The sequence below is a fragment of the Oryctolagus cuniculus genome, chromosome 11, assembly GCF_964237555.1.
Source record: "Oryctolagus cuniculus chromosome 11, mOryCun1.1, whole genome shotgun sequence".
NCBI lineage: Eukaryota > Metazoa > Chordata > Mammalia > Lagomorpha > Leporidae > Oryctolagus > Oryctolagus cuniculus.
In genome coordinates, this window is record NC_091442.1 from 115,418,843 (window position 1) to 115,428,649 (window position 9,807).

Here is a 9,807-nt window from a genome sequence, read left to right on the forward strand (position 1 = left end):
CTGAGGGCAGGGAGCAGGTGCCCAGCGCCCAGCAGGGCCGGGGCCAGGTGTGGGAGCTGCCCTTGCAGAGGGGAGCCAGGCCCTGGGCAGCGCACCTCACCATGTGCGGGTCAGGAGGAGACGGGCAAAAGGGGGGCTGGGGGTGTCCAGAGAGCAAGCAGCAGGGAGACAGGCCCCTGGGAAAGCATGGGGTGGCTGCTTTTGGGGTCCACTCCCGTGGAGAGGTGGCCCCCAGCACCCAGACATCAGCTGTGACAGGCCCCAGTCTGAGCAAGTGTGTCCCACGATGGGTGGGAAGCCCCTGGCCTTCAGCTCTGCTCCCGCAGGCTTGACCCCAGGCCGGCCCCACCCCCCAGGGCATGCGGGAGGGGCTGCAACAGAAATGACAGACACACCCCTTGCCAGGGCTGGCCCTCGGTTCCGGAATGTGACAATTTATTTGGGGGGGTAAAGGAAGTCCCCCCTTTCCTGGCATGGATACAATACTGAAGAGCAGCAGAACAAAACGTACAAGACAGAAATCGGCACGACCTACCCTCCCCCGGCCCAGCAACGGCCAGAGCCCCCAGCAGGACGCAGGGGGTGGGAGGGGGGACCGCACCCTGCTCTGTTCCCGCCAGCCCTGCCCCACTCCCACCTGGCACCAACAGAAGCAACGTGGAGGCGGCCAGGGGCTGGATGGCTGAGAGAGAGAGAGAGAGAGAGAGAGAGAGAAAGACAGTGCCCCTCCCCCAATATAGAGCTATATATGTATACTTTATATATATAGAATCCATCCGTGCACAGTTCATTAAATGAGCTTTTCAAAAATTAAAAAAAAACATAAGATACATATTCCTTTAGGCCTTTGTGTTTTTAAATTAAAACCAACAAAAAGAAGTCTCTGCCTCCACTCTGACCACCTGCATGGCCGGGGCACCGGAACTCTTAGCTCCCGCATTGGCCTCGGGCCAGTGCGGCCCCGCCAGGCCCCCGGCCCCCTCCCACCCCTAGCTGATGCTCGGCACACAGTGGCGCTCCCAGTGCTGGCGGAGTGCTTACTCCTTCAAGGCTGGGGTGAGAGGCCCACAGGCCTCGGAGGTGGGGTCCTTGGCCCCCGCCCAGCCGGGTCCCCACCCTCGTCTGCAGATGCTGTGGGCAGGACAGGGGGCCGGAGAGACCCTTGCCCGGAGTTTGAGGCCCTAGCTCTGGGCTTCCCGAATCTGAGAGGAGATGCGGAGGGAGACAGAACTAAAACTTTAAAAAACACCGTCCTCTCCTCTCTGAAAAAGTGATTCCTCGAGCCGCACGCGCGCCCCCCAGAGGCCGCCTTGGGCTGGCGCACGGGAGCCCCAAGGCCACACTGACCCGCTGGGCCTGCGCTGTCCAGCGTGGGCGAAGTGCAAAAACAAAACAATAAAACCACACACAGAAAAGCGGGAAACGGAGCCTATCCTTCCGGGTTCCCAGAGAGGTCAGAATGACGGGCAGCAGCCCATGGACAAAAGGCTCTTCCTCTAAGCCGGCCCCCCAGCCTCCTGCGGGCTCCAGGGTCTGGGCAGGGTCGCACCATCCTCAAAGGCGGCTGGCCCAGCCCACTCCTGACCCCACCCCGGTGAGCAGCCTTGCTCCCCCCACCACGCGCTGAGAGCTGGGGACCAGATCTTCACCTGTCCCCACATCAGAGCACATGAAGCTCATTTTGACCTTGACCCCTCTGCAGGGAGAGAACACAGAAGAGACCACAGCTGGTGCTGCCCAACACACCCATTTCACAGACGGGCAAACCGAGGGTCCCAACCTTCCATTTCAAATGGCAGACCCCGGACCTCATCTGTTTCCTATGCCACGTGGGTGGGGAGGGGGGTGCGCTTAAGCGGAGCTGAGTGATGCCCCACCCAGTGTTGGACACGGGAGGAGCCTGGGATTTGGGGACCATGTCACGTACAAAAATAAAGCGAACCAGACTGCAACTTCGGCTGGATAACTAGGCAAACGGAAAAGCAGCAAGGCTGGAGAGGGGCCGGGAGGCTGACCTGTGCAAGTGGGTGGGGGCAGGGCGGCAGGTCCCTTCGGAGTGGTCACCGCCTGCGACAGCTTCTTCCCCCTCAAGGCTGCGTGCCCTCCTGGCCAGGGCGGCTTGGGATGTCTTTGGGGTGGTGGGGAGCGAGGAGGGTGGTAGGGAGCAGGCCTCCCTGGAGAAACCTGCCCCTGCAGCTCCTCTCCCCACTCCCTCCCCAGGGGCCAGCTGCGCGGCTTCCCTTTGAGCAAGGCTCGGGGTGGCAGTCGGGGCCGGGCCAGCCGGGCAGGCCTACCCGAGGTGTGCCCGCGGGGCCTGCGACACTAAGAGCCCCCAGGCGGGCCCAGGCCCCCACCCCGCTCCCCACCTGCCCCTCACCTGTGCAATCGCTGCGTTACTAGTTTTTCTTTAAATATCTTTCTCCCCTCCCCCCCGCCCCACTAGGAATACCACAATATTTTTGTCTATTTCTTTTTTTTCCTCTTTTTTTGCTTTTTTTTTTTTGCAAAACTAATTCTTTCACTTTCCTGTCATAAAATCACCTCTGAAAACACAACTCTTTACAAAAAAAGTCACGAATGACACGGACTCTCCGGAAAACACATTGCTATGGTCTCTGGAACACCTGTAGCTGGCACCCAGGCGGTCACGCGCTGGGGAGGGTGGGGGAATCACCTCCAGGGACAAGGCGAAATTCCAGCCCTTATTTGGGGGAAAAGCCGATTGGCACTTGGGCGGCCAGAGCCAACACAAAGGGCGGGACGGGGAGGGGGCCCTCCTGCCTGCCAGGGGCCCCCGCACAGGGTCTACAGCCTGGGGCCAGGGGCAGCGGGCAGCCCCCCAAGGAAGCTTCAGGACAGAGTGTCCGCCCCTCCTGGGACCACAGGTGCTTGCGACCTGCTGGGCTCCCACTCCTGCCTTTGCCCTCCGGGCAGAGGTACCAAGGGCTGCTGGCTCCGGCCACGCCCAGCTGAAGCCTGGGCAGTGGCCCAGGGGGCCAGCTGGAGACCGAGTCCCCTCCTGACGCCCGCCCTGCAGCTGGGGCTTTGGTCTCTGCGCTGGCATGCGTGGCTCGGCTCCCCGGCAGCAGAAGCTGCCAAGGGCAGCCGAGGCCTCCCGCTGCGCCGAGCCGGCTGGGCTGAGAGCCTCAGCGGTCAGAAGCACACGGAGCAGGTCGGAGATGCCGGGAGACCCTCGGGGACGGCTTCCAGGCCCTTTCTGTCCTCCCCAAACACCCGGGAGGAACGGGAGCCTTGGGATGGGGGTCTCCCCTGTCCAGCTCAGCCCCCAGAGCAGCAGAGGCCCACAGGTCGGGCGGACCACCCCCAGGAGCGGGGCAGGGGGCACCTCTGGGCCAGCCCCACAATGGCCAGACTGGAGCCAGGGCCCCAGGCCCTACCGAGGCGAGGGAGGGGCCGAGCACCCATGTACGCGTGGCCCCTGCACGAGCACGCGGGACAACACACCGGGGCACACACTGCCGCAGCAGGTTCTCGTGGCACCTTTGGTCAAGAACTGCAGGGCCTTCGATGCTGGGGTGCCCTGGCGGCCCTGGGGAGGGGGCTGAGGATTCTACTCGGGCCTCACCCAGAAGCCAGCAGCTTGGACCCCCTCCCTGGTCCAGCTTCAGAGGCCCCCGTTGATGCGGAGGGAGGGGTCTGCCTCCCCCCCTGTCCCCCCTCTAGTGGCTTTGCCAGATGGGCAGGAGGGGAAGGGAGCGTGGCCACCCGGGGTGGGGGTCTCCTAAGGGCCCCACAGCTGCCGGCTTAGCACCGAGATCAGATGCTGTACACGGAGGCGGGGAGCGAGCCGGGGAGGCACGGGGACGGGGTGTGGAAGGGGCAGGTGAGCCCCGCAGGCCTGCAGCTTCCCAGAGACCGCCCAGCAGGCCCCGCTGTGCGTGGGCAGGGACGGTGCCAAGAGGGAGCGCTTCTGGGTGCCCATGCCCTGCCCCCTGGCCTTCGGCGCCCACCCCCTGGCCTTCGGGGGGCTCCAGTTCCCAGCCCCATCACCCCCGCGTCAACACGGAGCCACTGGAGACAAGCAAAGCACAGGTAGCGAGGTCTGAGGGCGGGGACAGTGGGAGCCAGAGTGACTTCAGGCAGGAGGGCCCCCCCACAGCCCCCCTCCCGGGGAGCCCCCTCACTTGCTCCCCCCGCTGCCGCCCCCGCCGCCCCCCGCGGCCGCGGCCCCCACCCCCGCGGCCACCTTCTCAAAATCCTCGGGGTTGCAGAATTCCTTGATGGTGACCGTCAGGAGGTTGCTGGTGACATCGGTGACGACGACATTGGAGCAGGGGGACATCTCGGGGCGCCAGTCCCCGGCCTCCGGCTCGGAGGCTGTGGGCAGTGCCTGGCTGGCAGCTGCCGTGGCATCAGGGGCCACGCGCTTACTGGCAGCCGCTGCCTCGGAAGGAAGGGACAGGTCGAGCACCTCGGGCTGGCGCCAGTCGGGCGCAGGGAGGGTCTCGGGGAGCAGCTTGGGGGGCGCGTCGTCGGGGTCGGAGGAGGACTGAGGCGTGGAGCTGCGGGCGTCGTAGGGGGCGGCGGGGGCGGCCAGGAGCAGCCCGGGGCCCGGGGCACTGGCGGCGGCGGGCGGGGGCGCCAGCGGGGCGGCCGGGGGCTTGTAGAGCGCCAAGGCGCCCAGCTTCATGTGGCGGATCTGCGTGCGCAGGACGCTCTCGCTGAACTTCTTGCTCTTCCCGATGACGCGGTTCCTGGACGGCACCTTGGGGCGGGCGAGCGCCCCCGCGCCCTGGCCCGCGCCCGCGCCGCCCGCGCCCTTGTCAATCACTTTCAGGTTCAGGATGACGCGGCTGCGCTTGGGCTCCCGGGGCTTTACCTTGCGGTTGAGGATGCGCACGGTCTCGGAGAAGGGCGAGATGGGCGGGCGCAGGCCGGGGCTGCCCCCCTGCGGGTCCGGCCGCGGCAGGGGGCGGCGGGACATGCGGTGGCAGCGGCGGATGTCCTTCTTGAGTCGGTGCACGGCGGCGCTCGAGTGCAGCTTGGGCGTGGACGCGCTGGCGCTCGGCTTGACGGAGAAGTGCACGTCACTGATGCGGAGGGCCTCGGCCTGGGCCCGGGCCTGCGGGCAGAGCGGGGGCGGTGGGTGGGTGGGACCTCAGGGCTTCGCGCCGCCCCCTGGGGGCCCCCAGCGCCAGCCACCCCTCCGTGCAAGGACGGGAGAGTCAGCGGTACCCGGGAACCCCCTGCTTGGAGAGGTCCAGGGAGGCGAAGCTACCTGCCTGGGGCCAAAGCCCAGACCCTGGGCTGGCTCAGCCATGGGCACTGGGGGCACAGCCAGCCTGGGTCAACAGGACACCTAAAAAGCCAAGGCCCAACGCCCTCTCCACAAAGGACCCCGGCCCAGCCTGGCGCCGCCCTGCCAGCCACTCACTCAGTGCCAGCGAGGACGGGCGGATCCTCCCTCCTGACCCCACCGCCCGTCACCAGCACCCCTGGGTGTGATCCTGTGTGCCCAGGACCTGGCTCGGGAGAACGGATGACAACAGGCTGGAATCCAACCCAGATCTGGTGGGGAAGTCTCCCGGCGGGGACGGGCGCCCCCTACTGTCCGGGCCCAGCTGCCCTTCAAGCTCCAGACTGAGCTAGGCAGCGGCTCCCTCTCCCTGAAGGCACAGGGCAGGGCCTGGGTTCCAGCTCCACCCAGCCCTTATCGGAGCACACCCTGGGCGACAGAAGCTGTGCCGCTCAGCCAGCCCTGCCTTCCATCCAGGCACTAACGAGGCTGGGTCTCTGGTGCATCGCTGGGTGCACAGGGGGCCAGGCAATAGGGGCACCGACCCCCTTGTCGGGGAGGCTGTGATGGCAGAGCCCGGGGCAGGCAGAACCCTGGGCTGATACCACACGGCTCTGCAGGCTGACAGCCCGCGGCCGGGAGCTCCCCGCGGGCCAGGCCGGTGTGGCGAGAGCTGGGGACACAGCGGGGGTGTGCATCTGTGTTACAGGTCCTGGGACCCCCAAGGGACAGAGGAGGAGGACACAGCCCCCCAGATGGCCGGTGAGGCTCGGCGGAGTGGACTCTGCGTTTTGAGGTCTGTCCATTTCCCCATACTTAATCCTCTCCAGAAGAGGTCAGCCTGTATTTGGCCACACTCATTGGCTGACCGTGTGACGGCGTCTTTGCTCTGAGTGCTGCCTCCCAGCTCCCACCCCGAGTGCCACGGGGTGCCCACCTCCACCTGGGGCCGGCTGGAGCTGCGCAGCCAGAAATCCCTGTGGCCACAAGGTGGCAGCACACACGGCCAAGGCCGCCGGCTACCTCTGCCCCCCGACACTGGGCCCCTCCAACCCCTCCCCATTCAAAGGCAGGGGAACAGAGCCTCCTACAGGCCTGTCCCCAGGGGCCTGGGGGATCCCCAACTTCTCAGACTCCCAGGGTTTAGCACCTCCCCCGCATGCCAACTGACCGCTGAGCGAGTCCAGCAGTAGCTCAGCCTTGGGGTGTGGGTGACAACAGGCCCTCCCTCCTCCTAACCTGACCCACCACAGGGCACCCAGCACCTGCTGTGGGCAGGGCCGGAACTCGGCTCACGGGAGCTAGCATCTTCTGCCCGTCTCCCACGTTTCCACGAGCAATGCGTATTACTGTCGCCTCCAAAGGTTGTTGGTAAAAGGGATCGTCTTACTTCCTCCTCCTCCTTCCTCCCCGGATTGAAAATTCCTTGAACGCGGGCCCTGGATCTGCTGGTGAATCAAAGCTGACTGCATGGCCATTGGGTGGCAGGCCTGGCTCTGGGGCTCTGGGAGCTGCACACTGGGGAGGCTAGAGAAGCCCCCCCGCCCATTTCCACGCCACACTGGGGACACAGGGACCGATGTCGTGGGATCCTGTTCCCTTCAGGGTGGCACTTGGCAGCCGGTGCCATGAGGGTGTCACTGGCAGCTCTGCCACACTGCCCCCCCCCCCCGGGGAGGCACGGAGCCATGGGTTCCGCCCACCCTGCTCTCCACAGCCCCTGGCAAAGAGCCCCCACCACGCCCAAGGCATTCCATCTGCCCCTCCGAGTCTGCAGCCCCCATAGCTTCCTGTTTGTGTGCCCACGCACCCCCCACCCCCAGCCTGACACCTGCTCCTTAAAGCAAGGCGACAGGATGGGCCTCAGGTCGTCGCTTCCCCTGTCTGGGTCTTGATCTTTTCATCTGTGAAATGGGGCCCAGACTCCCCCCCCTCACACGGTTGTGGAGAGAATCCAACGAGAGGGGCCCACAGCCAGCTCAGGGACGGCATTTCGTGAACCAGCTCTCACGGTCGTTGCCGCGTTCGCCGCTAGAGGGCGCGCCGGCTGCGCCGAGCGGCTGTCACTCGGCCCGTCAGCCCCGCAGCTGCTCCGCCCCGCCCCGCACCGAGCAGCATCAGGGTTAGGGTGGCCCCACGGATCGCCCAAGGCGCGTGTCCCTCGGTGGCGGGCCGGGTCACAGAAGCAGGGCTCTCGGCAAACCAGCGTGTCTCTCACTCCTGCTTCAGGTCCGAATCCAACCCCGGCGCACGCACGGTCCTCGGGGGTGCGGGGTGGAAGCGGGCCCCTTCCCCCTGCTGGGCTCTGAGGGTCTGCGGTCTTGAGCCTCTTCTCTGCAGGGCCCTCCCCGTCCTCTGCAGCCCGCGGCCACGCGGTCAGCGCGTCGCGGCCCCGCGGGGAGACCCCGGCTCGCCCGCCCTCCCTTCCCAGCCCCCCTCTCCGTCTCTGCGGGTCCCCCCTCCGCAGCGAGGCCAGCGACCCGCACGCCCGTCCTCCTGGGAGCCCCCCACCCCGACGGCCCCGAGTAGGGGGAAACCGAGGCTCGGAGCCGCAGGGGCAGCGGCCAGGCCAAGACGACCAACTCCCGGGGCAGCGACCCGAGGTCAGGCCGCAGTGGTCCTGCGAGTCAGGAGGGGAGGCAGGCCTGGTGCGGGGCTGCAGGCGGGCAGGTGCAGGCCCGCAGGCGCCTCGCGGGCTGGGGAGCGGGGCCCTCGGGCCGGCGGCGCCCCCGGAAAGGCCCCCACAGAGCGCGCCCCCGCCCTCGGACCCTCGCACGCTGGGCTCCACGGAGCGCGCCCCCCAAAAGGCCCTCCGCATGCTGGGCTCCACGGAGCGCCCCCGCCCTCAGACCCCCGTACGCTGGGCTCCACGGAGCGCGCCCCCGCCCTCAGACTCCTCACGCTGGGCTCCACAGCGTGCGCCCCACCACCACGTCCCCGGGCCCCTCGGGGGAGCGCGCCCGCGCGGCCTCGGCTCCGTCCACCCCTGCAGGCCCCGAGCCGCGCGGGGCTGAGGCCCGGGAGGGGGCTGCTGGGGCCGGGCCAGCTTACCTTGAGCAGGAAAGTTTTGGGCTTGGGTCCCCTCTTCTTGGGCCCGTACAGCTCCCGCTCGCGCTCCCTGCGGCCGAGAGACGCCGAAGGTGACGCCGCGCCCCGCGCCTGCCCCGCGCCCGCGCCCGCGCCCCGCGCCCCCCACTCACTTCTGCTCGAAGGCCGCGATGAGCCGCGAGTCCAGGATGTTCTCTTCGGGCTCCCAGGTGCTGTACCTGCCCGGCCGCACGCACGAAACCGCAGTGAGCGCCGGCGAGGCGGGGGCGCCCCGCACCCCGCGGCCTCCCCGCGCCCGGCCCCGGCCCCGGCCCGCGCCACTCACTTGATCGCCCACCCCTTCCATTTCACCAGGTACTCGATGCGTCCCTGGAAAACAGAAAACAGCAGGACGGGGCGATGGGGGTGGGGAGGGCGCGGGGCGCGGGGCGGGCAGGGCGCGGGGCGCGGGGTGCGGGGCGCGCGGCCGCCGGCCTGCCCCGGGCGGCGGCTCACCTTTCGGATCCGCCGCTTGATGATGGATTCGGCCGCGAAGACCCGCTCGCCCACTGCAGACAGCTCCATCTTGCTCAGCGGCACCCACAGCCCATAATACTCCCCGCTCCCGCGGCCGGTGCTGCACCGCTCGCGCACGCGCCGCAGCGCCCAGGCCCCGGCGGGCGGGCGCGCGCTCGCGCTCCCCCGGCCAGCCGTCACGTGACCTGCGCGGCCCGCGCGCCGTGGCCGGGCCCTCCCCCTCCCCCGGGGCGGTTGCTAGGGAGACGGCGCGCTCGTGGGGCGGGGGCGCGCGCGGCTCTTAAAGGGGCCTCGCCCCGGGGCGGGGGTTCGGCTTGCGCGGGGCGGGCGCGGGGCCGGGCGCGGCACTGTCCTCGCGGCTCCGGGTCGCTGACGCCTTCTCCGCGCCGGAGGAGGGCGGCGGGGCCCGGGAGTGTCCGTGCCGCTGCGCGTCCCGGCGGCAGGAGCGTGCAAACGGTTAAATGTGATGCGGCAGAATTGCGTTTGCTGCCGCCGCGCCAGGCCTTGCGGGAATTTCTTTAAAACATTATCCTCCCCCCACACACCCCGCCTTATCCATTATTTATGTATTCGTGGGAGTGTGGTTTTGTAACCAGGGCGGATGAGTTAAAACAAAAAAACAGCACCGCAGGACAGGGGTGCGGGGACGAAGGCCCAGGCGCCCTGTGCGGGCTCCGGGGCGCGGGTCTCCTCGGGTGGCACCTGCCCTGGCCCCTCTCCCCCAGCCAAGCCGGGGGATTCCAGCCCCCCGCCCACGGCCGCGTCCCCCGAGGCTCCTCAGGCCGGGCCGCCATTGCTCCCGGAGACCCCGCTGCCCCCAGCCCAAGGCCTGGGGACCCTGAGGCTGCCCGGAGCCCACGCAGAGCGGCCCTGCAGCCCCAAGCGCTCCGCCCCCTAGCCCTGGACATGTGCTTTATCTTGCAGGACACCAGCATCATTTTTCTTTGTAAAAGCCATTTTTAAAAAATACTGATAAAAGAAGCAAG

At 67.8% G+C, this 9,807-nt stretch overlaps 1 protein-coding gene across 1 annotated transcript; it reads right to left on the minus strand.

Moving 5' to 3' along the window:
• Positions 1–414: 414 nt before the first annotated feature.
• CBX6 (chromobox 6) lies at positions 415–8,993 on the minus strand. The gene is made up of 5 exons (XM_051845893.2): positions 8,801–8,993; positions 8,631–8,674; positions 8,458–8,523; positions 8,309–8,375; positions 415–5,083 (listed from the first exon to the last, which is right to left on the minus strand). The coding sequence occupies exons 1-5, from the start codon at positions 8,867–8,869 to the stop codon at positions 4,142–4,144; spliced, it is 1,188 nt and encodes a 395-aa protein (XP_051701853.2). The 5' UTR covers positions 8,870–8,993; the 3' UTR covers positions 415–4,141.
• Between the last annotated feature and the right edge of the window lie 814 nt (positions 8,994–9,807).

Excerpts from the sequence above, each read along its gene's own strand:
- CBX6 (XM_051845893.2), bottom strand. The coding sequence starts at position 8,869 with ATGGAGCTGTCTGCAGTGGGCGAGCGGGTCTTCGCGGCCGAATCCATC. Across the intron at positions 8,524-8,630 it reads TGGAAGGGGTGGGCGATCAA|GTACAGCACCTGGGAGCCCG; the intron begins GTGAGTGGCGCG and ends GCGGCCGGGCAG. Across the intron at positions 5,084-8,308 it reads CCAAAACTTTCCTGCTCAAG|GCCCGGGCCCAGGCCGAGGC; the intron begins GTAAGCTGGCCC and ends CTCTGCCCGCAG.